At 55.2% G+C, this 27,095-nt stretch overlaps 1 protein-coding gene across 1 annotated transcript in view; it reads left to right on the top strand.

Moving 5' to 3' along the window:
- ZDHHC3 (zinc finger DHHC-type palmitoyltransferase 3) overlaps positions 1–27,095 on the top strand; it is a 53,507-nt gene that overhangs the window by 21,567 nt on the left and 4,845 nt on the right. Inside the window, 5 exon segments of the mRNA XM_030305624.1 lie at positions 6,386–6,510; positions 13,196–13,292; positions 13,957–14,038; positions 14,149–14,241; positions 17,941–18,071. Coding sequence (XP_030161484.1) covers positions 6,386–6,510; positions 13,196–13,292; positions 13,957–14,038; positions 14,149–14,241; positions 17,941–18,071 — 528 coding nt within the window.

Here is a 27,095-nt window from a genome sequence, read left to right as displayed (position 1 = left end):
GTCCAGAATGGTACAGAACGAAATTCCTTACCATGAACTAATCACAGGAAGTTCTGAAGTCTGTGGAGATAAGCACAGGAGAGAATATTAAGGAAGGAAGGAAGGAAGGAAGGAAGGAAGGAAGGAAGGAAGGAAGGAAGGAAGGGAAGGAGGGAGGGAGGGAGGGAGGGAGGAAAGAGGAAAGGAAAGGGGAAGGGAAGGGAAGGGAAGAAAGGAAAAGACGTTGGAGGCAAAGGCAGGAAACCACCTGTGTCACAGGATCCTCTGTCTCAGGGACTGGCCCAGCTGGCCTCTGGGTCTGAAGGATGGACTTGCTGGGCAGATGGGGTCTTGCCTGGAAGGGAATAAGCCTTCTAGGGGATTTATGTAAATAGAGTCCTGCTGGAGGGGACAGGCTTTTTAAAAAGCTGAACTGTGGGGCACGTGGGTGGCAGTTGAGCATCTGACTGTGAGCTCAGGTCATGATCTCACAGTTCGTGAGTTCGAGCCCCGCGTCGGGCTCTGTGCTGACAGCTCGGAGCCTGGAGCCGGCTTCGGATTCTGTGTCCCCCTGTCTCTCTGCCCCTCCCCTACTCGCTCTCTGTCTCTCTCTCTCTCTCAAAAATTAATAAACGTTAAAATAAATAAATAAAAATTAAAAAAAATAAAAAGGCCGCGCTGTTACATGATGTGCCCTGGTCTGGAATAGCAGGCAATAATGAGAATACCGGAAGAGAGTTCCGATTGCCCTTTGCAGTTTAGGGTTTTCCTCTTGTAGGCCTTTACGTGGGGCCTCCTGAGGTTTACAGCAAATTCTGGGACCTTAAAAACTGGATGTGGGGGGAAAATAGCGACCTGAGCCTTCATTTAGGAAAACTCTGCCCCATTGATTTATCTCCTTGGGCAGACGGTGTTCCTTAGGGCTTTTCCTTTGTGCATGAGGAGTGACATCCAGTTGTGGTTTTGTGCCTTCAGGATTCATACAAGTTCACACGGTTGCCCAGACTCAATGACCTTTTGCATTAAAGAGCATTAATGTGGCCTTCTGGGCTTTTGTGGGGCCCTCTCTGCCTGGGCCAGAGCCCTTCCCAATCCCCTTTTATTTTTTTATTTTTTCAAAGGGTTAAGAACATTTTTTTAAGTTTGTTTATTTATTTTGAGAGAGAGAGAGAGAGACAGCATAAGTGGGAGAGGGGCAGAGAGAGGTGGGGAGAGAGAGAGAATCTCAAGCAGGCTCCAAGCTGTCAGTACAGAGCCTGACGCAGGGGTTTGAGCCCACAAAGCCGCAAGATCGTGACCTGAGCCAAAACCAAGAGTCGGACGCTTTAACTGACTGAAGCTACCCAGGCACCCTCCTTCTGGATCCTCTTTCAAAGTCCACTCATCTGGGTGGTCGGGGTCCAGCTTTGCCCTTGTAAAGACTTCCAGGCCCTAGTGCCTCAGGGCAGGGCCTCAGATATCTCAGGATGAGATGGTCATAGCGTTTTGAATATAAAATTCAGTTAAGTTGGGCATATTCCTACTTTGGGTAGTTCCTTCCTGAGGTATATTTTTATGCTTGTATTTAAAAAAAAAAAATTAGTGTTTATTTTTGAGAGAGAGAGAGAGAAAGAGAGCAGAGGAGGGGCAGAGAGAGAGAGGGAGACAGATGATCCGAAGCAGGCTCTGTGCTGAGATCAGAGAACCTGACTTGGGGCTCAAACTCGCTAACCATGAGATCGTACCTGAGCCGAAGTTGGACACTTACCCGACTGAGCCACCCAGGCGCCCCTTGCCTGTATTTTTAATGAGTTTCTTTCTAATTGCAAAAGCCACATGTTCATATTAGAACATTTAAGAAATATGGTCAAGAAAATGCAAATAACCTGTGATCTAACTATGTGAGATATCCATTAATAATTAGGCACATGTCTTTGTCTATATATATATATATATATATATATATATATATATATACAGCTGACCCTTGAACAATGTGGTATGAACTGCACGGGTCCATTTATACACGAATTTTTTTGATAAGAACAGTCCAGTACTGGAAATGTGTTTTCTCTTCCTTATGATTTTCTTAACATTTTCTTTCCTCTAGCTTTATTGTAAGAATATAGTGTAGGATACAAATAATGTACAATATATGTGTGAGTTGACTACTCACGTTTTTGCTATTCTGGTCAACAGGAGACTATTAGCAGTTAAGTTTCAGGTGAGTCAAAAGCCATATGTGGATTTTTGGCTGCACGGACCCCTCAGCCCCGCATCATTCAAGTGTCAACTGGTTATCAGATCTGTTCCAGAATGTCTTATATGCCATATACTCTTTGGAAGTCTATGTGTGCCTTTAGCCATCTGTCATAGATGTTCTCCTTGCTAATAGCTGTATACTTTTATAGCATATTTAATGTCAAGAAGGACGTCCTAAATGGCATCATACATATCACAGAGTCCTCACCTATCAAAGTTTGTTTGCTTTTAAAGTTTCTTTTTTTTTTTTTTAATGTTTTTATTCATTTTTGAGAGAGAGAGAGAGACAGAGCCCAGTGGGGAAGGGGCAGGGAGAGGGGGAGACAGAGAATCTGAAGTAGGCTCCAGGCTCTGAGCTGTCAGCATAGGGCCTGACATGGGCCTCAAACTCACGAACCGTGAGATCATGACCTGAGCCAAAGTCGGACGCCCAACCGACTGAGCCACCCAGCGCCCCTGCTTTTAAAATTTCTATCATAGGCTTTTCTGGCATCTGACGGCGTTTTGCAGACTAGGTGAGGTTTTTTCCTACTTTTGAAAAAAAAATTGTAATGAAACATATGACACAGTTGAAAGGGCATGAAGGATAATACAATGATATGATAATATGATATCTCCACGCCCCCAGCCTCATACATAAAACATTACAAAGGCGGTTTAACCTCTTTGTTTCCCCCCCCCACCCCCACTTTTCCTCTCCCAGCCTCCCCACCACCACGGAGGTGACTGTTACTCTGAATCACATGTAGTTTTCAGCATCTTGGTGCCCATAGTGCCTGTGTATCAGGATCCACATTTCTAGAAGTTTCTTCTCAGGACCTCATCTCTGTCCCACTCAAAGTCCTGAGCCTCCACCAATGAGAAGAGCATTCATGTGGATGAGCATGCCTTTGGCTTTTCTGGGCTCGTACTTGTCTGTTGCCCCATCGGCCTCAGGCAGACCAGTGGGGAAGCACAGCACCGTTCCTAGTGACATGTCGGCCACATGCTGCCCATCTCGAGTGTAAGCGGGTCCTTAACGAGACAGGAGAGCAGAGAAAGAGCTGGTGATGGAATGGTTAGCAGGGGACAGTTGGAGGGGGGGGGGGCGCCAGCAAAGAGCCATATGAGGAGAGGGTGCGTGCTGGCTGGAGACCCCAGAGAGGCACCCGAGGCCCTCTTTGAGACAACTTGCAAGTCTTCCCATAATTGAACTGTGGTCCTGAGTTTTTTCCTCCGCTGCCTGGGAGACACCCCTGCGCGTGCCCTCTGGCTCTGGTGCTCCTGCTCTATCCGTCATCCTCTGGACAGGCCACCTCTGGCCACTGCTTGGACTGCCTCCGTCCCCAGGTGCCCCTGTCCTGCTACGTCCACCAGGATCCTCCTGGCCTTCCCGCCTCCCCTAGCTCCTGATGCACCAGTGGCCGTGGCTTTGGCCGGGTGCTCAGCCTCCTTGCTGTGTCTGGGCATCCGCCCCAGCAGCTGTTTGGGACCCAGGCCCCCATCACTTCCGTGCACTTTCCCACAATGCTCAGTGTGGCGTAGACTTTCAGGAGAGGGTCAGTACTTGATTTGTCTTTGCAGTTTCCGTAGCTAGGGTCTTTGTCCCCGTGAGTCATTTTTGTAGCAAAAGACAAAACTCCAGCTCCCTGGTCTGTACTGCTTCTTCAGTGGCTCTTCCTATCCCAGAATTTCTCCTTCGTGGGAAAGGTGCTGACACCCCGTCTTCCTCCCCTCTAACCCGGGAACCCCTCGCTTGGCCTGTTACAGTCCGTCAGCCCTGAAATCCCCACCTACCCACCCTAGCCGACCACACTGCCCCTCACCCGGGCCCCTCCGGGACTTGGGCGTGGCCCCCAGTTCTGTGGTCAGATGTTGCGTCAACTTCCCTGATGGTGGTGTCCCGTGGGCCCCCACTGATGAGCACAGCCTCCTGTCACCTAGACCTTAGGTGGGGGGTGTGGAGCAGTCCCATCCCAGAGCCATGACTCGACCCAGTGTCAGGCCCGGTTCTTGATAGGGAGCTGGGCCACGCTGCTGGAGCCCCCCAGGCTGGCACCCTGAGCCCCCTTCTTTCTTGTCCTGCTTGCTTTCACTGCTCCTTTCATCCCGTGCTAAAACTGATAGACCTTTTCCAGGCTAGAGGCTCTGGTGCTGAATGAGGTAGACCCGTCATGGAGCTCCTGGTCTAGCATAGTAATTCTCAGCCCTGCTGAGCGCTTTGTAAAAATGCAGGTGTCCACGCACCCTGACAGTTTTGTGTGGTAACCCCGCATTAGAGTCGAGGCATCCGGAGGTTGTTACAGGCGCAGTGTTGCGTCCAACACCCGGCCAAGAACACAGGCTACCTGCCTCGGTCCGTTTGGGCTGTTGTAACAAACTACCAGAGACAGGCTGGATTATAAACAAGAGAAAGTTATAGTTCTCGCAGCTCTATAGGCTGGGAAGTCCAAGATCACGGTGCTGGCAGATTCAGCGTCTGGGGGAGGGCCCACTTCCTGGTTCGCAGATGGCCATCTTCTCGCTGTGTCCTCACATGGCAGAAGGGGTGAGGGAGCTCTCAGCGGTCACTATAAGGGCGCTAAGGCCCAGGCGCAAGGGCTCCACCCTAGTGACCTGACCACCTCCCCGAGGCCCCACCTCCCAATAGCACACACTGAGGGTTAGGAATTTGGGAGACACATTTGGTCCCTTGTTGTGCCCTGTGCTGAGCACTCTCTCTCAAGCTGGCCCCCTGCCCATCCATCCAGCCTCCCCTCTGCCTACCCTGGATTCCACCGTGCCGATTTTCTCACCAGCCCCCAGACGGGCCGGGCTCACTCTCACCTTTTTGTCTTTACCTATGCCCCTCCTCTGGCCAGAATCCCTCTCCTCCCTCAGGACTACCTGGCATGTCTTAGGACCACCCTTAAGCCTCACCTCTTGAGAGGCGGCCGGGTGGCACAGTCAGTTAAGCATCCAACTTCGGCTCAGGTCATGATTTCGCAGTTCGTGGGTTTGAGCCCTGCGTCAGGTTCTGTGCTGACAGCTCAGAGCCTGGAGCCTGCTTCGGATTCTGTGTCTGCCTCTCTCTCTGCCCCTCCCCCACTCGTGTTCTCTCTCTCTCTCTCTCTCTCTCTCTCTCTCTCAAAAATAAATAAACTTAAAAAAAAAAAAAAAAAAACCTCATCTCTTGAAACCTCTCTGGTTCCCTGGCTAGTTGGTACCTATTCCTCTGTGCTCTCTCAACACAACTGTCTTCTAGCATCATTAGCCTCCAAGAGACCAAGGGCCTACTGGGACAGAGACCTTGTTTGATACCTGAATCCATAGCAATGAGCACTGGAGCACGGGCTGAGCACCGAGTAGGCCCCTGGCGAAGACTGGTCATTGAGACCCTGCGTAGGCCTGGACACCGCCCGCTTTCCTTCTGCTTGGACAGGCACACGGGCCCCAGTAGACGCTGGTGGCACTTCAGGTCTGCTGTTGGCTCCACCGGAGGTGTCCACAGCTAGAACAAAATGCAGAGCACTCACGAGCGTACGAAAGGATGGGATGGCAAACTGGGAGAGCACGTCGGGTCAGAAAGCAAGTCAGAGATCCGAAGGCCATGGTTCACAGTTGCTTTTGGATTCACAAGAACCAAATGTAGATTAGCAGTGCTTCCTAACAGTATTGGTAAGAGAATAAAATAAAACGATTCTAGTTTAAACAGTAGCCAGTGACATTCAGAGCTGCAGACTTTGATCTGGAAAAACTGAGCTGTGGGGTGTGAAGCCCGTTAGTAAAACTTCGCAAAGGCCCAAGGTGTTACTGGGAAATTTTAACGTAGACCAAACAGGAATGGGCGAGTCAAATCCTAACTATAGTATTTACGTAGGAAAGAACGGATTCAGTGAAAACCATGTCACTGAGATGAAAGCAGAAAGATCGTTAGGAACAGCCTAACTGTCCACTGGGGAAAATCATTTACTTTTCCACAGGAAAACTCATTGTCCATAAGTATCCATCGGTGTTGGCGTGATTCTGAACAGAGTCCACGTGTTGTTGGGATGAGACTGTCCTGTCCGTGTGTGTGTGTGTGTGTGTGTGTGTGTGTGTGTGTGTGTGTGTTTAGCCGCTGCTTCCAGGTGACCATCTCCACCACGGGGCGTCAGAACCGACAGAATCCCTGGCCCAGCCCTGACCCCTTTCCTCTTTCTCACAGGGCGCGGTGCCCAAAGGAAACGCCACTAAAGAATTCATCGAGAGTTTACAGCTGAAGCCCGGGCAGGTGGTGTACAAGTGTCCCAAATGCTGCAGCATTAAGCCCGACCGAGCCCACCACTGCAGGTACGCGTGCGCCCCGACCCCCTCCTCCCGACCTGGGCTCGCTTCCTCCCCTCCCCCATCTCTCACCTGCTCTGGAGTAGCACCCCCCACCCCACCCCGCCTCCTGCTTCCGGAGTGGGTGCCATCAGCAACAAGACTTCTGGACGTCCCCTGCTCTGGGCAGGGAATGGCCACTGTGACTCTCCCTCCCCATATCCGTGATCTCACTAGATGGGAAAGGGCGTTTGGTTTGGGCTCAGGACACCTGTCCTAAGACTTGACTCTCCCACAGCTGATGAAGCACCCTGCCCTGACAGTCAGGCGCCCTTGACTGTCTCCGCCCGTTTCCGGATCTGTACGATTGAGGGGGTTTCTCCTCTTCCTACCTCACGGCTTTATTAATTAAGGGCACAAGAGACAAAGCTTTAGAAAATCATTCTGTGAGTGTCTAATACTTGACACACTTAAGAGGTGGGCCCCATTCGCTTAAATTTTAGCAAAGGGGTTGTTCTTGAATGAAGGCTTCTCTTTAAAACAAAACTTCGGGCACCTGGGTGGCTCAGTCGGTTGAGCGTCTGACTTCGGTTCAGGTCACGATCTCGCGGTTCATGAGTTCAGGCCCCACATTGCGGAGCCTGCTTTGGATCCTCTGTCCCCCTCTCTCTCTGCCCTTCCCCAGCTTGTGCTCTCTCTCAAAAATAAATTAACTTGAAAAAAAAAAAAAGGAAAAAACTTCTAGGGGTTCCTGGGTGGTTTGGTTGGTTGAGTGTCTGCTCTCGGTCTCAGGTCTTGATCTCAGGGTCGTGAGTTCGAGCCCCAAGTTGGAAGCCGCGCTGAGCATGAAGCCTACTTGGGGAAAAAACAAAAACGAAGCAAAACAAAACAAACAAACACCACACAACAACCTTCTAGAGGTTGTGACAATTGTAGAATTCGGCCCCAAGAGCCATCTCCCCATCTCCTCTGTGGTGATATTTCCCTTTGGTTTTCAGATTTCTTCATTGTTTTGAGTCTTCTCAACAAGAAGACATCTAGCTGAAAACTGCATTTTATCATTACAAGAGAACTTTAAATGATAAATTACAGAAATACAAACGTGTCATTTGGTCCCTTTTTCGGACTGGTGTGTGTTTGGGGCGGGAGGGTCGCACCGAGGTCGCACAGCTGGTGAGTACCAGAGAGAGGATTGGCTCCCAGTGTTTGCGGCTCTGGTTGGGGGGCTCTTTCCACTAGAATTCCAGTTTGGGGGGGGGGGGATCATGTGACCTGATGTAATCGTATGGACGTTTCTCTGTCAGAGAGGTGGCGACCTCCCCAACAAGCTGGCACCTCTTGAGCATGAGGGCTGAGGAGCTTGGTCATTGTTGTCTCCTGTGGGGTGTTGGGCAGTTTGGAGAAGCTAAGTGTCTTTGCGCAGAGCCCAGCGTGGGCTGGTCACTTTACCTCTGAGATCTGTGACGGGGGCACCCGTCTAGCCTTTTCTGCCATCCGAGGCTTGGGAAGCCAGCTGTTTTCATCACCTGAACCACAAGGCCCAGCTTGCTTGTGTGGTTCCTCAGGCCGTGACTCCAGGCAGCCCAGTGTGGTGGAACCGGCTCCGGCCTTGGCGTTGGAAGGCCAGCCGTGTCCCCGCCACACATGTCCCCAGACCGTGGACCAGGCAGCACATCGCTCTGAGGCCGGCTCTGTCCCCCGTAAAGGGACTTGCTGCCCCCCCGGCTCGTGGGGGTTGAGTCTGGATAACGGAGTCAGCTCGCTGTCCAAGCAGAAGCCGTTTGTGGGTGGAGGCGGGTGCGGGCACTGGGGGTGCGCAGGGTTTATAGAAACACGGAGCTGCGACCTTTGTAGAAGAGGACGTTTGGTGACCACAGTGGTTCTTTCTCTTTCCTCCCTGGGCCCTCGGCTGCCTCCCCTGCCTGGCATTTTCCTCACCGCCGCCTCCTCGCCTCTCTCGCCAGGATGATCCGAGGGAGGTATTCTTGAATGCTAGTAAACAAATCGGCTTGAGCAAAACAAGAGCCGCTGACTCAGATGAACTCTGGTGAGGTTGTCTGTGTGTCCCCTGCTCCTGCGTCAGGAAGCGTGTGCGACGGCTGCTCGTCTGTGAGGGCCCGTGGTGGCCCGGGCCGTCTGGGGACCCGCGGTTTGGGATACACATGATCTCCAGCCCGCCAGACGCAGCCGGGTTTTGCCTGGGCCAGGAGGCCCGCTGCCTGGCTCGAGAGTTGCGGTCAGTCTCCCTGCTCAGGGGAAGGTGCGTGTCCACATCCGTGAGCACGCATCCAGCTCTTTGGTTCCTGACCCCCCAGCAGAGCCCGTGCAATTTAAAACTGGCCCCGTTCCCTGAGCTCTGGTGGGTACCACAGACGCTTCCTGACCCTGGACGTGTAGATGCTCCTTCCAGCCCGGTGGTGGGTGGGTGGGTCTTCTTTCCACGGAAGGGCACTCTGGAACCCCAGGCTGCTTTCATCCCGGCGCTGAGGACCATGGAGGCATGTGGAAACCCCATAGGGAGCCATTCACGCTAACGTGGACAGCCAGGGTGTTGGACTCATGCAACAGGTTCCTCTCGCATGAGGAGGCGGAGACCTGTGACCCTGGCAAAGCCTCACACCCCTCCACACACCCCTCGCCCCCACACGCACATTACATGCTGAGGCTGGGACGGTCACGGACTGCTCAGGGCCCCTGTCTCTCTCTCGTGGTTATTATGACTGCCGATAAAACTTACACAGCAGTAGTATTGTTTTAAAAGCATTTGACCTACATCATCGCTAACCTTGGGAGATCGGGTCGGGGCCAATCCTGCAGAGGGTGGTTCGGAGAAGCTGAGTTTCTCTGCCCGGAGCCCAGCACGGGGATCTGAGAGCAGTGTTCTGTCCGCTACGCTGGACTGCCCTACCCGAAATTGTTGCGGAGCTGGGACCGGGATGCGGTAGATGTGCCTTTTTGCATCTTTCCTCCTGTCCTGCTGGGCGTCCCATTCTGATGTGGTGGGGCCACTTCCCAGGCTAGCTCTTTCCCATCTGTGGCATCAGGACCCGCACTCAGCCGACCCTTGCTTGGTAAGCGCCTCTGCAGGGAGAGACACAGGCCCTCACGGACACAGCTGTGTCTCCATGGTGGGCCATCACCCAGGCCAGGCAGGGGCCTCAGCCAGCTCCTCTGGGGCTGAGCGCCAAGGGCCCTCGGACCTCGCCAGAGAAGGAACACAGGCGAGAAGGAGCCTGAGGTTGTTGGGAGCCCGTGAGCTTGTTGGGTTCCACCAGGCATTTGACGGAAGTGCTTCGGGGCCTGAAAAATGGCAGGGAACCTGGAGGAAGAGGGAAGGAGAGTCATCACTGTCTTCTGGAACATTGATTTAAAAACACGGAAGGGCTCAGGAAACCCCGAAGGCAGGAATGTCAAAAAATACCTCCATCGAAGACGTTTCATCTCTCCAGTGACTGTTAGCGCAGGTTGAGGACCAGCTGCCCTGGTGCCTGTGCCCCAGGAGCTCACTCGCCTGCAGCATCTCGCATAGGGGGCACAAAATGGTGCCCAAGAGGAGTCCCAGGAGGGGGCTGGTGCGCTCAGTACGGAAAGAGAAGCGAGGAGCCCCAGAGAGAAGAGGTTCTGCCGGGCGGCAAGCCTGGGTAAAGGGCCCCTGCCTGCCTTGTCTGGGGAGGGGACCCCGCAGAGCCCCCTGCCCACCCAGCCACGGGGAACGGGAAGAGGGCTGGCTCTGAGGCTACCGATACCCCAGTGAGGTGTCCAGGGTTGTGGGAGGCCGCATTTTTTTCTTCCTCCTGACAGATGGCACCTGAGGCGAAGCAGCTGGGCGGCCCCGGGCAGGCCTTGCCCTTGTTCTCCAGGCCCCAAGTGCAGAACCGTTCAGGCTGCTCGTTTTGAGAGCCGTGGGTGAGACGGCCCCTGATCAGGGCCATGTTCACGGATGGACTCCCCCCACCCACACGTGCCACCTCCCGGCCCCAGAGCCTGCCTCTGAACAACTGCGCCAGCCGGGGAAGAGGGACCACCTCGGCATTCCGTGCCTCCACGGGCAGGAAGCTCAGAGCCTGGCACTCAGGGCCACCTTCTGTAGCCCAGCTGCTGTGCCCACTTGTCCTGCTCCCTGGAGGAGGAGGAGTGTTCTGGTGTGGCCTCCCAGGGACACGTAACCCGTTGTGAAACTCACTTCTTGGGGCGCACGCGGGGTCTCTTGAGAAGCTGGGAGGAGAGCAAAGGACGGATGTGACAGTTCGTTGAAACCCTGGGCAGCTTTTGGAGGATGTCAGGCCACTTGACCCCTCTGTGCTGCTGAGCAAACACTGCCTCAGAGCACCTACCGGAAGCCCCTTGGAGAAGGTGGCGGTGGCACTGAGCCGCCAGGCACCCCTCCCCTCGGGAGTTTGGGCCCCAGATTGGAAGGGAGCTAAGACCCCAGGGCTGAGGAAGGACTTGCAAGGTGGCCCCATGAAGGGAACGTGGGGCCTGGTGGCTGCGGCTCAGGTTGCAAGGAGCAGCTCATTCTTCACTGTCTACTTGTCTGTACTTTGAATTTTTTTTTTTTTTTCAACGTTTATTTATTTTTGGGACAGAGAGAGACAGAGCATGAACGGGGGAGGAGCAGAGAGAGAGGGAGACACAGAATCGGAAACAGGCTCCAGGCTCCGAGCCGTCAGCCCAGAGCCCGACGCGGGGCTCGAACTCGCGGACCGCGAGATCGTGACCTGGCTGAAGTCGGACGCTTAACCGACTGCGCCACCCAGGCGCCCCTGTACTTTGAAACTTGTCTACTAGAGGAGGCGCCCTGGTGGCTCAGTCGGTTCAGCGTCCGACTTCGGCTCAGGTCATGATCTCACAGTTTGTGAGTTCGAACCCCGCATCAGGCTCTCTGCTGTCAGCGCAGAGCCTGCTTCGGATCCTCTGTCCCCCTCTCTTTCTGCCCCTCCCCCACTTGCACACACGTGCTCTCTCAAAAATAAACATTTTAAAAATTATTAAACCTGTATACTGGGAACAAGTGTTAGCTAATGAAATATACATTATACATATTCACATGTATGTTTGTAATTGGAAACACATGCATACAGAGAGAGATGGGTTTATATCCCTGACTTTATATCCCTCCAGGTCCCTTTCGTGCCTCCTTCTTCTCTGCTCTCCAGGCTCCCAGGGAGATTCTGGAGCCGGGCCAGCATCTCTGAGATGTGCCCATTTCCCCTGTATTAGAGAGGACCTTCAAGGTTGTGGAGAAGAACAAGGGTGGAGACTGACCAGGCCCCCACAATCTGTTGTCACCTTTTCCTTACAACACTTACTTCCTGTGGATGGGGAAACTGAGGCCCCCAAGCTTGGCCAGCCTGACCAGGGTAGCTCAGCAGCCCCAGGTCTGCCTTGCCACCAAAGCTCACACTGTGCTTAGAAAAAGCCACACGTCCTCCTTGGGGTGCGGATGAGCCCGCAGCCCCGAGTTGGCCGTGGCTGTCCTTCAGAGTGGTCTGCACCTCCTGGCCTGGAGTGTGGGGAGCAGCTCACGTCCACACCCAGAAGAGCTCCTTCCCTGCTGTCCCTGCCCTGACTGTTGGCCAGCCAGAGCTCAGCAAGTGTGAGCTCCCCCCGTGTGACCCTGATGAGAGCCCTTCTGCCGGGCTCCACTTGCCACAGCCCCCGGTGCACTTGATGAAGAACCTGAGATAAAGTTAGTTGTGGAAATGAGTGGAAAGAAAAGCTGGGGTGAACTGAGGGGCTTTCAAAAGAGAAAAACCTCTAATCATCTTATTTCCGAGTTTACCTTTACAGTATTTCAAACTGTGTGGAATAATACTCTCAAGGAAATGTCAAGGAGCCTATGTTAATAAATTGAGGAAGGACCAATTTCTCAGTCCCAAAATGAGCCCAATCACAAGGTAGTAATTTGCAAATTAGAGAGAGAGAGTGTGCACACAAGCACAAGTGGGGGCGCAGAAGGGGCAGAGAGAGAGGAAGAGGGAGAATCCCAAGCAGGTTCCATGCCGTCAGCTCAGAGCCCAATGTGGGGCTCGATCTCAGGAGCCACGAGATCATGAGCTGAGCCGAAGTTGGATGCTTTAACCAATTGAGCCACCTAGGCGCCCCAAATTAACAGGATTTCTGATCGACACTTAAGCTCAAATACATTCTGCTTTTTCAGCTAAGTGGATGCTGTCTTAGAGGTAAAAGGTTCTTGAAGGGGCCCTTCCTGCCGCCCTGAGACATCCTGCACTTGAGCCCACTCTGTGCCCTTCCAGCGCCCTCGTCGGGCCACCCTCCCTGCTAGCGCCCGGCCCTTGGGGTTTTGGTCTTTGGGGGGGAGTTAGGAGCGGCTTCTTTCTATACCCACCCCAGCCTGTCCACTTTCAAAACTGTTTCTTTGCTCTGTCCTTCTCAATAAACCAGATTCCCAGCCCAGTTACCGCCAGAGAGCAGCTTCCGGCTCAGATCCCCTCAGTTCCATCCTGTGTCTGTGTTAAACAAGAGAAGGGGCCTTGTTGGCAAATGACTGTCCCCTGTTTGGAATGACGTGACCCTGGGGGTCCTGACCCCACCTTCCAGACCCCTTGCAACACACCCAGAAAGCGGGACACGGGGCAGAGCCCGAGGAGGCCCCAGCCGCGGAGTAGAGCTGGGGGTGGGTTCTCTGCTCCCCTCAGGTCCCCGCCACCGTGAGGACACCACTAAAGGTCTGCCTTGTGGGTCCTTTCAGTGTTTGTAAGCGGTGTATTCGGAAGATGGACCACCACTGTCCCTGGGTCAATAACTGCGTCGGCGAGAACAACCAGAAGTACTTTGTCCTGTTTACAGTAAGTCAGCTTCCAAATCCTGCCCCACCCTCCGCCGAGCGATGGAGCGCTTTGGGCCTCCGAAAATTCTCGGCACGCAACAATGGTTTTTGCTGCTGTTCCAAATACCGCGTGGCCATGTAGACCTGCGCCTTTCTGCCAAAGCACTCCTAGCTCAGTCACGGCCTGCTCGTAGGCCCTTCGCCTGAGCGTCTAGAACACAGGCTCAAGCGGGTTGGCTCTAAGCAAGGGCCTTGTTCCCGTCCCAAGCGTCCAGTCTGAGTAGCTAAACAAGGCAGTTCCGGTGACGACAACAAGCCCTCCCTCAGCTGCAGGTGAATAGAGGATAGTGTGAGGACTAGAGCACCTACTGGCAGTCAGCACCTTGACTTTCTGAGTGAAGGGAAGCCACGGGCCCGGAGCGCCCCCGCCCACCCAGGGCCCTGGTCACACCTGGTCACAGGCGCTCGTCCGTGCACTCCTGGTGAATAGCTGCTCGCCTCGGTCGCAGGCCTGGGGTGCCAGACCGGTAGGGCAATCAGCAGATGCCTCCCTGGCTCTCTCCTGGTCAACCCTCAGCCTGACTGAGTGTTCCGGAATGGGAGGTTCTGAGGGCCCCTGTCCCGGGAGCCTGCGCGGTCAGAAGGTTCACAACAATGGCGTTTGCCCTGCTTTCCTGTTTCAGATGTACATAGCTCTCATTTCCTTGCACGCCCTCATCATGGTGGGATTCCACTTTCTGCATTGCTTTGAAGAAGACTGGACAAGTGAGTATATGCCAGGGCCTCCCTCCCTGCCCCCCGGGGCAGTGCGTGACCCAGGCGGGGCGGGCTCTCGGTTTGTCTCATGGTGCCAGGGGCCAACCCCATTTTATCAGATCAGCAGCAAGCCTACAGACTGCCCAGGGAAGGGACAGCAGAGGCCCGAACCTCTCTTCATGAAATAAAGCAGCCCCTTAAAAGTTCCACAGGTAAAGTAGTGAGGCGGACAGACCGCATAGCCCGAGCGCGCCTGGGGGAAATGCAGATCCCCCCCCCCACCCCCCAGAAGCACGTCCCAGGGCGTGGGAGCCCTGCCAGGGAGAGGACCTTTGCTTCTGTGTCTTTAAGAAGAGGCACTTTAATCACAAGTCATTTCCTTCCGATCTCCTGGAAATCCGTCTTGAACTTTGGGGTTGTTTTGTTTTGTTTTGTTAGTGGTTGTCTTTTAACTGCATAATTCCCAATCTACGTAAAGATCGTAGAGCAAAGCTTCCCGCTTTAGAAGTACCCGTCTCACGACGCAAACACCAAGGAAGGAGCTCCAACCAGACGACCGCATAAATCCTGAGGAAAAAGTAGATGCTGAAGGAAGTCAGTGCCATTTTGTGATTTTTAAAGGAGAATAAAAAAATAAGAGATAAAGAAAAGAATTTTAAATAGGTGCTGGAGGAATTAAGAGAGGCCACGTGCTGGGCGAGATCTCGCGCACACACACGGTCCGTGAGAGCAGAAACATCAGACGGGTCCCCGTTTTCATTCTCCCGTCTTCCAGAAGTTTCGCTCTTCCCGCACGTACTGTCTTCTCGGCTATCTTGCTGGTCCTGTTCCGCAGAACCGGGGAGCCCGTGGGAAGCGGGGGGATCTTTAACTCCCAGCCGGCTGCGAAGAGACTTTCCCTGCCTCTGCCCGTGGTTTGGCACCCGCCGCCTTCCGCCCTCTGTGACCCTGCCCCCTGCCCTGTCCGGCCCGGCCCCGCCTAGGGGAAGAGACCCCGCGAGTCTCCGTCTGTGCGCTGCCGTGACCAAGTACCATGGACTGGGTGGCCTAAGCATTTATCTATCGCCGTCTGGAGGCTGGGAAGTCCAGGATCAAGGTGCCGGCCGGTTCAGTTCCTGGTGCGGGCTGTCTACCTGGCTTGCAGACGGCCACCTTCTCCTGTGAGCTCATACGGCAGAGAGAGGAAAGCAAGCTTTCTGGTGCCTCTTATACAGGCACTAACCCCACCGTGAGGGGCCCCTACCGTCACAACCTCGTCTAACCCTCAATACCTCCCCAAGTCCCCATCTCCAAATAATGTCACCTGGGGGGGTGGGGCTTCCAAATACGAGTTTTGCAGGTGACACAATTCAGTCCATGTCCCCATGTCCCCCAGTTTTCGTGACTACTGCATTTCTGGCGCCAGCCGGAGAGGGGTGGGTCAAGCTAGTGGATAGTGGGGAGAAGAGTAGGGGCATCCAAAGCATCCTGCGTAGCTGGGCAGGGCACCAGCGCGTTCCTCGGTGAGCATTCTGAATGTACACGTATCCTGCCAGGCCCTGGGGATCCAGTCCAACTCCAGATGTGGCCTTGGCGACTTGATGGTGGAGTCTGACAAGGACGTTCTATCAACCCCATCGCTCCCCCTACCCCCCGCCGTCGGGCTAACAGACACAGGCAGTGATGAGAGTGACACTCGCCATCAACGAGGCAGAACGTCTCTGTCTTCGGCTCGCAGCTGGTGGGGGCCATCTCATTAATGCCTGCCAAGAGCCAGCGTGAGCAGTGCCTTATTTCAGCGTCACCACAAGCCCGCAGGGCGGGAGAGATGCTCCCACTTAGCAGATGATGAAAGCTGGGGCTCACAGGGGTCAAGCAAGTCCCCAAGCTCACACAGCTAAGAAGAGGGCCGTGACTCAAGCGCCAGCCCGGAGCGGGCTCTTCCAGCCTCGCCTGGATGACTCCAGCGCCCCGGGTCCTCCCTGCATGTGCTTGATCGTCTGCAATCAAGGTCCGTGACCAAAGAGGCTTGGGGCACCAGTTCCTGTGGCAGCTAAGGCTAGGAGGACCGTCCCCAAAGCGGCAGCCTGAGATTGGCCGTGCATGACGGTCACCACCATCACTGCTCAGCCGTGGATGAGCGGCCTTGCATCCAGCTTGTGCAAGAAGGGAGTGTCCCCAGAAGGAGGGCATTTGAGTTGATGTTGAGAGAAGGGTAGAGCGGTAGTTCCGCGCGCCCTGGGTCTGGCTTCTGCCTCCCCCACTCCATTCGTAGTCCCCGGGGCCCACTCAGGAGGCCATGGGTGGAGGACATGCCGTGGCCCTGGGCTCTGCCGCCAGCTCCAGCCCCAGGGCAGCCCAGGTGGCTAAGGAAGGAGCAAGGACCTCCGTCCGGGGAGCACCCGCCACGTGCTCACCCTGGGCCGGTGCCGAGCTGTGCAGATGCTCTCCCGTGCATTCCTGAGCGGACCGCCAAACCAGAGCTCAGAGAGCCCCGGCCTTGTGCCCACATTCTTTCGTTACCAGGCGCTGCTCCGAGGCTGGTTGTACCGCAGGGAGCCAGCGTCCCTTCCTCCTGGAGCCGGAGTTGTGCTGGGAAAGGCAGGCAGGAGGCAAGGGCGGGAAGAAACACGGCCGCACGGTGTGCGGGACGGGAAAGGCGCAGGAGCCAGAACAGAGTCTCTGTGGCGGCATCTTAGTAGCAGCTCGTGGTGGGGAGTTTCTTCCGGGATCCTCACCCTGCTGCGTCTGCCTGACCGCAGAACCGCTGGCCTGCCCACCACCCGGCCTAGCACAGAGGCAATAAGGGAAACGTCTGGAGGCATTGTTACGTCCCGAGAGAAACGTGAGGAGATCAAGGCAGTTGGAGGAGATGTTCCTCACCCCCACCACCCATACGGTGCCCATTCCCAGGTTTGACCTCCCTTGCCCCTCCACACCTTCCTGTGAGGGAGGCGGCAGGGTGGCTCAGAGGGGCACCGAATCCCCAGATTCCCTGAGTTCCCAAAGCCCAGGGAAGCCCGACCCTGCCAGGACCCCTCCAGCCAGGGAAACAGGCCTGAGCACCGGGGCAACAAGAAATGCGCACCACGACCCGGGGTGACGGGCCCAGGCGGCTGTCAGCGGAGGCAGGAGTCCCACGGTAGTGAGCACTGTCAGCTGGGACCCCCACCGCCCAGTGTCTTCCCCAGGTGCCCCCGCTGAGGGAGACCTCACCGTCTCCCATAACACCTCTGCTTTTGTCTCCATTTGCGGGGGGCGCGGGGGCGGCTTCTGAGTTAGACTTGGTTCAGACAGAGGATTCTGCTGTTGAAGACAGAGCGGTGAAACCTCGCTGCTGTACCGAGGAGGGAGCGGAGGCCCGGACGGTCAGCCTGGGCTCGGAGAGAGGTTGGGAGAGTGAACGCGCCAGGCGGCCCTCCGGTTGGACTGACCGTCTCAGTGATGCGGACGCTCCCGAGAAGGACGTTTCCCACGGGGCTTGTTTCACACCCGGCTCGGGGCCAAGCCCGGCAGCCAGGCCGCCCCCTCGTAAAACCTCGAGTCCCAGAACCACTTGAGTGATCCTCCAGATGTGCCCCTTCCGGTCACCCAGAAGCAGACAGAGGGACCGGAACGTCCAGAAAATTCGCAGCCAGACCAGAACCAGACTGAGGCCGCTCCACCTGTACAGCCCACGTTGTGCTGAGGAGAGGAGGGCCTCCCTGCCTTCATGCCTCAGCCCCGGGGGCCCTTCTGGGTCCTTCCACGTGCTTGGCACCAGGATACAGACACACTGGCTAGGAAAGGGAGTGAGCAAGGAACAGGGGTTAGGAGGGGCGGGATGGGCCCCACCAGGCCAGGAGGAGCCGAGTCCCGCCGGGCCGAGCAGTGCGAGCGGGCGGGGGTGGGGGGGCAGCAGCCCCAAGTCCCACATGCCCCTTTTCTTCCAGAGTGCAGCTCCTTCTCGCCACCCACCACGGTGATCCTCCTCATCCTGCTGTGCTTCGAGGGCCTTCTGTTCCTCATTTTCACATCAGTGATGTTTGGGACCCAGGTGCACTCCATCTGCACAGACGAAACGGTAAGCGGGCGGCCTGCCCACCAGCTCCAGCCCTGGGCTCGGGGCATGGGAGGGGCGGGGGGGGGGGGGCGCAGTGGGTGTGGTCGGCTTGCAGGCCAGACCCAGGAGCCCAATGGCCAGGGCCCAGGTGTGCAGGGTGTGCACGTGTGCACACACACACACACAGGTCCCTCCTTGGGGCTGGCACAGCAGGTTGCACCAGGAATGGGACCCAGCAGCCTTGGGAAGGGTGCTCGTTGCGAAAAGACCTTCCGTCCTCCCTTGATGGTTCTGTCTTACACACTGTGCTGTGTCAGGCACTCTGCTGGGCCCGGGGACATCCTTCCACCCGACGGCCCTAGGCCTGCAGAGAGGATGATGGACAAAGGAAGGGTGCCTTAGCTGGCACGGGCAGGGTCAATTTCCCACAGGAGGTGACTTCACGAGCGGGTCCAGAGGGCAGAGCCAGGAATCAGCCTGCCTCAGACCCCGCCGAGCGGTGGGCAGGGGCTCTCACCTGGCCTCTAGGTACCTCTGCCTGGCCCAGCTCTGGCCCAGCTCGTCGTTTGCCTTCTCCCCACACCCCACCCCTATCTCCACCCTACCCACAGCCCCACCTCTGGGAACTTTCAGGCGGCTGGCTGGGCAGGACTGAGGCCCACTCACCCGGCACCACGGACGACACCGCCTCCTGACTGTCCTAAGTGTCCAAAGCCTCAAGGTGGTCAATCCATTGCTGTGATGTGGGCATTTCTTCCTTTTTCGGCTTTGGGTTCCAGACGAGGGGCCCCAGGTCGTAGGTCCCTCCCGCCACTATTCCTGCCTTCCCAAGGTCCCCCCTCAGGTGGCCAGCCTTGGTCATCTACGGGCCCTCCGGGGCGGCTCTGGGCCTGCCGACTAGTCAGCCTCAGGTGGTGGCTCATAGGAAGACACACTCCCTGCCCCTGCTGCCTAGGCCCCTCCCTGCGGGTGTGGAAAATCAGGCGTTTACCCTCCCAGCAGCCAAGGCAACATCGTTTAGATCGTGGGGATCCCCGGCGGTGTAGAATGTGGGGGCTTGGGGGGCTCTCGGCAACTTTTTTATCCTTTATAAGAGATAGCGTCATTGTAAGAGTTTCTTTCAAAATAGTAGCCCATGGTATAGTTCCAGCTGTGTGTCCAAGCAGTAAATGCAGCCAACTTCTCTGCATAAGACCTGCAGGGACCCCAGAGGTGACCGGCCCGGCCCACCCCGTTTGATGCTGCCAGGCCCCACAGGCCGTGCTGTGGCGGAGCCCGAAGGAAAGCTCACACAGCCCGGGCCCTAGTTGTTCTCCCCCTTCAGGGCCTTTCCTGAAGGGGATTGTGTTGGGAAGGAAAGGAGAAAAGAAGGAAGGGCCCCGCTTGGGAAGGGATGCCTTCCCCTCCACCTGCATCCGCCCAGTCCCTGGCCGTGAATAGAGGCTTCACTTAGGCTGGCCCCTCAGGCTCCTCCCTACTCCTCCTCACCAGAGACCACGGCAGCCAGCTGCTCCAGCCAGACGCTCGGCCAGGCTCCTGCCAGGCCGCTTCTCTCCTCAGGCCCTGCCTGCTCACCAGCTCCATGGGAAGGGGGGAGAAGGGAGGGAACTCTTCCTCCCCAGCCTACTCTCCCCGTGAGACTTTGGGGGGGGCGGGTAGCCCAGGCTCTGGACAACCACCGGGTGGCCCCTGGCCCCACTTCTTCCCAAGGGAGCACTAGGAAGCCGTTTGCCGTGCCTGGGGCTGGCTGTCTGTCCAGGCAGCCCCTCTAACCTGTACTAATCCCTGTCCTTCCTCCTCTGTGGTGGCTTCTCCCCTCCCCCGCCACGGTCTCTTACTCCCGACGGACCTTCTCAGGTCTGCCTTGCCAGCGCCGCTAAGCAGGGTGGCTTCTTGACCTCCCAGACTGGCAAGACTCACAGCGCCAGAGTGGTCATTGATTTGTTTGTTTCTTTCTTCCTTTCTTTTTTTTTTTTTTTTTTTTTGTCTGCAAAGTGGTCATAGTGGCATCAAACTTGAACCTAGCCCAAATGAAAGGCCAGCAACGGCTCTCACGATCGCGGGCCCCTGCCAGCTCTGAGACTCGTGGCACCAAAGCCTTCTCCGTGTTCCCACACACCGCCGGGCCCAGCACCAGGCCGGAAGTGCCCCTGCAGAACCTGGGCCACGTAGATGTGCGCCTTCCCTTAGCAAAACACCCCGGAAGGGCATGACCAGAAATGCTGGCGTAGCGGCCTGTGGGCCTGGGCGTGAGTTTGCTCGGTTTCCCCTCCCTGCCTGGAGGGGCTCGTAAACTAGGTGCCCATGCCCCACCGCCCACAAAAAGCGTGATTTTTTTTGTTGTTCCCTTTAACACTTTTTATGAGAGAAAGAGAAGAAAAGCGTAGCATGCAGATAGCTTTATGGCTTTCAAAGGAAGCATTTACTCCATTCACCTCAGGCTAATGGACGTCCCTCCCCAAAAACCAACGGCAATAAAGTGCTTGACTGAAAGTATGATTGTTCTTGTTTTCAGGGAATAGAACAATTGAAAAAGGAAGAGAGAAGATGGGCTAAAAAAACAAAATGGATGAACATGAAAGCCGTTTTTGGCCACCCCTTCTCTCTAGGCTGGGCCAGCCCCTTTGCCACGCCAGACCAAGGGAAGGCAGACCCATACCAGTATGTGGTCTGAAGGACCCTGACCAGCATTGCCCCTCAGACACAAACCACATCACAGCACTACCGTCCCATCCGTCCTCATGAATGTTTAAATCGAAAAAGCAAAACAACTATTCTAAAACTTTTTTTCTTTTTTTTTTACATCTCAAGTAAAATGGCTGAGCATTGCAGAGAAAAAAAAAAAATGTCCCCATGTTTTATTTTTAAAAGATCATCCTTTCTATTTTTTGGTGACCGAAGCTGCTCTTTTTTTCCCCCCCCTTTTTTAAAATCACTTCTCTGGCCTCTGGTTTCCTCTCTGCTGTCTGTCTGGCATGACTAACGTGGAGGGTGCTGTCTCCGGGCCAAGCCCACCTCTACTAACTGAGTGAGACTTAACACCGGTACGCGGATGGACCGGCCCGGACGCCCAGTTGGGGATGCGTAGGAGAGGCAGGAAGGCCATGACCTCCCACTGCCCAGGAGGCGGTGGCAGGCACCCCGATGGGACTTAAAACCTCACCGAAGACACCAAAAGAGGGGCAGGATCAGGGCTGGAGCCCTAAGACGGGCCCTTGACACGGCGGCCTCATCCCCCACGTGGACACGGTTTGCCTCCTCGCACGCCATGGGATTGGGGTGCTGAGAGTGACTTTTGGGGGGAGGGTGGCGGGATCAAAGGGGTCTCATTTGTATTCTGAATCACCAATTATATTCCCGCTGATTATTTGGGCGAATGTGAAGGAGAGAAGTTTTTCCAGTTCAAAATGCCTTACACAGTCAAAAGGAGGAAAAAAAAAATCACGCGATTTCAGGTTTCCTTTGTCTGATTACTCTTAGCACCCGCCCTCTCCCCTGTCCTAGCAAGGTGTCAGTTAAGCGGCAATAATGCTGAGTGACAGAGTGACACAGCACAGTCCCCAAGCGCCCAGCCCCGCCGTCAACCACCCCCCTCCCCCGAACCCATTTTGTAAATCGCTAAAGTGGGCTCCCTTTCTGATATTTTAGACACATAAATGTACACGTACCCACGTCTTCTCTGTATTTTAACCTGGGAGGCTGTCGTCCTGGCCTGGGGCTGCCCACGATGCGGGGGCGACATTACAGCCCCCAGACTTTTGAAAGCTGGCAGACGGCCACCCCTGCTCCCCGGAATCATCAGTCGGCTGGCACCGGGGACTGAGGAGCGTTTCCACCTGGAGGCACTTCCTGTGTGAAACCCCATTTAAAAGAGGAAGGCCTGAAGATAGCGGGGAGATGAGACGGGGACGGGGAGTGCCCGCCGCAAATGCAGAAATCACAGACATCTGAGCGCTGCCCATCTGTGAATCCGTACACGTGGATTTGGTTTTTTGGTTTTTTTGTTTTTTTGTTTTTTTACGTGATCACCACGAAGCTCCTTTTTTAGCTTGTGCTTGGGGAGGGGCGGGGGTAAGGGTTATCAAGCCCAATCAGGATAGGGAGGAAATTCCTCTAGCCTATGTGATTTTCCATGAACAGTAAGTGGAGCGTGCTGCCTCTCTTCGATTCTGTCCGTGCTTCCACATGGAAACAAAAATGCAATAAAATTTTTCCAAAACCTGTTCTTGAGCCGTGCTCTCTCACCTTGTTCCCTTCCGGGAGAGCCCTGGCGGGGCCTTCATTCCATTGCTCTTAAAGGATCTTTATCTCTGCGGCTCTTGAGCGAGGTGTCGGCCGTGTTGTTTTTAAAGGACGCTAGGCACCCCGCTCTTGACCAAGCCTGCCCCTGGGCCTTGGCTCTGGCTTTCGGCAGCCTGAATCCCTCATTTGCTCCTGGGCTACAGAAGTCTTCAAGTCTGCAGACTTTGCTTAGTCCCACGCGTGGGGAAGAGGCGCGTCGGCCACTGCCCACCCAGCAGAAAGCAGAGTCGGGCCGGGGGAAGTCGCTGAAAACCTCCACGGACAGTGCCAGTGCTTTGAGGAGTTCCTCATCCCCCGTCCCACGTGAGCCGCGACCCTTCCCCAAGCCAGTCAACTCTGCCTTGACTCTCCTATGCACTTGATGTTTGCTGGAAGTCAGGGCTGAGATCTGAAGCGGGTTGGGTTTTTATTTTAAGCAGTTTAAAAAAAAAATTTTTTTTTTAATATTTATTTAAGAGAGAGAGGAGCATGAGTAGGGGAGGGGCAGAGTGCGACAGACACGGAATCCAGAGCAGGCTCCAGACTCTGAGCTGTCAGCACAGAGCCTGACGTGGAGCTCGAACCCACGGGCTGGGAGATCGTGACCCGAGCCGAAATAGGATGCTTAACCGACTAAACCACCCAGGCGCCCCTGAAGTGGTTTTTTTTAATGCTCTGTTTAAATCTCATTTATAGCATTTGTTTCCTACAGGCTTTTTTCCCTTCCTTCCTTCCTTGCTAACAGTTCCCTGAAGTGTGTGAAGAAGTGTCTCTGACCTGCTCCCTCCCCTCAGGGATCCATCCCGTGGGAGGCATTGCTGCCTTTCTGGTCCTCCCTGCTGGGGGTATATTTTTTAAGTATTTGGTTGCCCTCCTAACACTCCATCTTCAAGGCTTTTTTTCTTTTTTAAGTGACCCAGGTTGGTTCTTTTCCCCATGGAATTTCTAAGGAATGCAGCAGATAGTGCTGAAAATGTATTGATTTTTTTTTTTGAGTCCTAAAAATAGAAATTCATCCTTTAAACCTGAGCCTAGTATGCATATCCTCCCCAGAGAAAAAGGCTGCTTTTGACAGCCTTTTCCCGTATGATTCTACCTCTGGGCTTTGACGAGCCCTTGGGCTGAAAGAAGGAATGTTCCCACGCTCTTCAGCCAGAGGGATATGCTGCTCTCAGCAGATAGGAATATCCCAAGACTCCCGGTGGATTTCCTAGTTCACGTTCATGGAGATGGAAGACCGTTTTCCGGGAGTTATTAACTAGGGAACGAACGCGGCTGTCGTTGGGAGTAGAGTGACTGGTCCGCAGCCTGGCGTCCGCACAGGAAAAAGCCATCCCCGCCGAGCTCTCGGCATTCCCAGACGGCTGAGGACACAGGACGTGTCTCCCCACAAAGGCGGCCCAGCTTTTGGCTCTGACGGCGCTGGACGGCACGCACTTGCGAAATGGGTCTGTAGCAGCCGTGGTCTTTCAGAGTGGGGGCCCTGGAGAGTGGCCGGGAAAAACCAAGGAAGGTGAGGTGGCCGGCTGGATTGGGTGACTCCCTCCCACCTGTGACCTCAGGTTTGTGCCCATAGCAACCGGACTGACCGTGCAAAAGGCCTGCGTCCGGGCAGATCTCTGCCTACGTGCCCGGGCTGGGTGACCTTGTGCCCACGAAGTGAGCTTGGGCAGCCGTGCGTGTGTCACATCCCCTGCTAGTCACACCGTCTCATCTCTGGAACACTTTATCTTGGAAGAACCAAAAGTCAGGCACCCGGAGTCACCGGTTCTTGCTCATTCTGGCTCGGCCGCTGAGAAAGTTACGACCCCCCTTCCTGTTGCAGGGATCTTGCCGATGAGGGAAGTTAAGAAATGTTTATTAACCACCCGTGTGACGTGAGCATCCCTCAGAAACTTCGGACTTCAGGAGCCCACCTTGGGCTCTCCCAGCCAGGCTGACGGGCTTTTAGCTTCTCTCTCATCTCACGGCTTGTGGTGCATCGGCCAGACGGGTGAGCCAGCCAGTGGAGCCAGGGGGTCTCAACATAGAGGGCACCCTTAAATACCAAAGAAATGTGAAGAGAGGAAGATTTTGCCGGAATCCTTCTCAAGAATCTTCCTGCTGGCGGTGCCCCGAGGCAGTGCTGGTCTGGTCCCCAGACCAGCAGCGTCCGCATCACCTAAGAACTTGTTAGAAATGCCCATGCTGAGGCCCCAGCCCAGACCCTACCCAGTCGGAAACTCTCGGGGCCGGGCCCAGCGATCTGGATTTCACAAGCCCTCCACGTGACTGGGACACACGCTCAAGACTGAGAGTCCACTTGGGGCGCGCGGGGGTCACCCCCGAGGTGGTCGGCCCCTGGTGCCTGCCGACGATACGGTCCCATGTGATGCTGGGTGGGGCGTGCTGACCGGAAGCCCCACTCCCCTCACGACCCACAGCCTCCCCAACCAATGAATGCTGAGCAGACGGGAAAAGTCTCTCTTGGAAGGGGAGCCAGGCTAGTAGCCTGTCCAGCGGCCTTTCCGCACATGTCATCTGTCCGACTGGGTTCTGCTCCGAGGGGTCCATAGGATAGAAGGACTTCACGGTGACACAGAAACAGGCCGCTGGCCAGTGTACTCTCCCCAGCCCCAGACCTCATTGGTGACCAAGAAAGTCATTGGTGACCTGACCATCGTGGGTACTCTAGCAAATCCGAGTGGCCGCCGGGGGAAGGCACATGTCCTCCCAGGGATGTGAGGATGCCCCAGATTTCTGCTGCTGTAGTGTAGTCTGGTCACCACGTCCTTCCTGTGTGACTTTGGGCACTCACGCCTCCATCTCTTCTGTGAAACCGGAGAGCTTGTCCAAATCGCAAGGTTGCGGTGAGGATTACATGAGGGTCGTGAATGTCAGCGTGACGATGGCTTTCGTAGATGTTGGCTCCGTTAGACCTCTGCTGTTTCAAAGCACGCTCACAACTGTTGGTGATCTGTGAGATGGGTTCATTGGGGTTCGCCACGGCAGTTTTTAAAAAAATAAAAATGCATTACAGTTGTAGAATACGTGTGGTTTCGTGAAACTTTGCGGGGGGCGGCGCCGGGCCGCACAGAAAAGCATCACGTGTTGTGGGTCGCGGTCGAAAGATGTGAACCACAGATGCGGCGAGAGTGATCGGACTGTCTAACGAGTAGGGCGTGAGGCATGGGCAGCAGCGGCTCCGACTTTCTCCATCCGATGATGTGGGGAGCAGGGGGGACAATGAGCTTTTGCTCTGTGGGCCTCAGTTGAGTCTTTACTTCCTCAGTTGAGTCTCTGCCTTCCTTGGGAGCCTTAGTCCTGGTACATTCAATGTGGGACCTCGGTGGGTTTGCTTGCAGATGACAGTTCACGTGTCTTCCTGGCCAAGGGGGCCCAAAAGCCCCCAGTCACACACTCCCCCCTAGACATGCTGGCTTTAGCCGTTGCCCCAGAACCAGGAATCGACCATTCTTGTCCGCTTGAGCCTGAAGTGGGTATTACTGTCGCCTCTGCGGACCTCCAGCTTAAGAACTCTGCCTTCGGGACGCCCCGAAACCCACACAAAACTCAAAATCGAGTCCTACCGGGAAAAAGAAACCCCATTGGCCCCTCCTGAGCCAGGCCCTCGGGCCTCATTGTAGGCATCAGATTTGTTTGGAATATTTGCTTCTGTCCAGACTCAGGGTTGACACACCTGGATGTCGGGAACTTTATCTGGTGGACAGGCCGGGCGCTGGGTGGAATTTGTTTTACGAGCTTGGAGAAGAGATTGTTCGCCTGGGAACGCACGGCTGGAACAGAACATAGTAATCCCGCTGGGCTCTCTTGCTTCATTTTCCTCTGTGGCTTTGCTCTGCCTTTGCGGTCAGCATGGGGAGAGTGAGAATTTGTAGTAGGATTGAAAACGCGTTGGGCAGAAGGAAGACGCTGGTTCTCGCCACGGCTCTGACGACCAGGACAAGCTTCGGCCGCTGTAAGGGCCTCTCAGAATCCTCTGGTTTTCCATCTGCCAAGTGTCAATACCAACGCCCACGTCCCCTCAGGGCGGTTGTAAGGATCCACAGTCGCGGCTTGGAGTGAGCCCAGTCAGTGTGGATACGGTGCATCTGTCATTTCCGGGTGTCCCCTCTGTAGCCTGGCCTGCCTCATGATGATGCCTCAGCTTCCCTGACGTCATGCTTAAAATGCCTCTCTTGACCGGCTGCAAAGGATCGCAAAGTGGTGCAATCATTTGGTGACCCAAAGCAGGTCACCCTCGGTTGGCCATTGCTGCTTGTGCTGAATAAGGAGGCCTGGAGAGGGGCCAGTCCGCGAGCTGCACCACATCAGGTGCTCGTGACCGAAGGGAGGCCCCCTCAAAGGTTGTCAGCAGGGTCCGTGTCCTGAAATAGCTGTTCTGCTCTGATTGTAAAAGCAACACCTGCTCGTCGGTGAAACCTTGGAACGTGTGGAGAGTCCACAGAAAGAAATACAAACCATCTCACATCCCGTCCCCAAAGGTCCCATGATGTCCTGTGCAACTAACTTCTTTGTGCCCTTGTTAACCACGTGGACAGGATTTTCCAGTGCGACGTGAAGCTGTATTAGCCCATTTTCCATGGCTGGCTTAGCCATCGCTATTGGACGTGTTGGCTGTTTGCAGCTTTTCACGTTGTAACTCGGTACTCGAGACTGTTGCTCACGTCTGTGCGTCTCAGGTTTTTTAAACTTTTTATTGTGAAAGAATTTCAGACTTACAAAAAAAGGGGAAAACATAGCCCAAAGAGCTCCCCAGAACCC

This window comes from Lynx canadensis, chromosome A2 (genome assembly GCF_007474595.2).
Source record: "Lynx canadensis isolate LIC74 chromosome A2, mLynCan4.pri.v2, whole genome shotgun sequence".
NCBI lineage: Eukaryota > Metazoa > Chordata > Mammalia > Carnivora > Felidae > Lynx > Lynx canadensis.
This window is presented reverse-complemented; position numbering and strand designations above follow the sequence as displayed.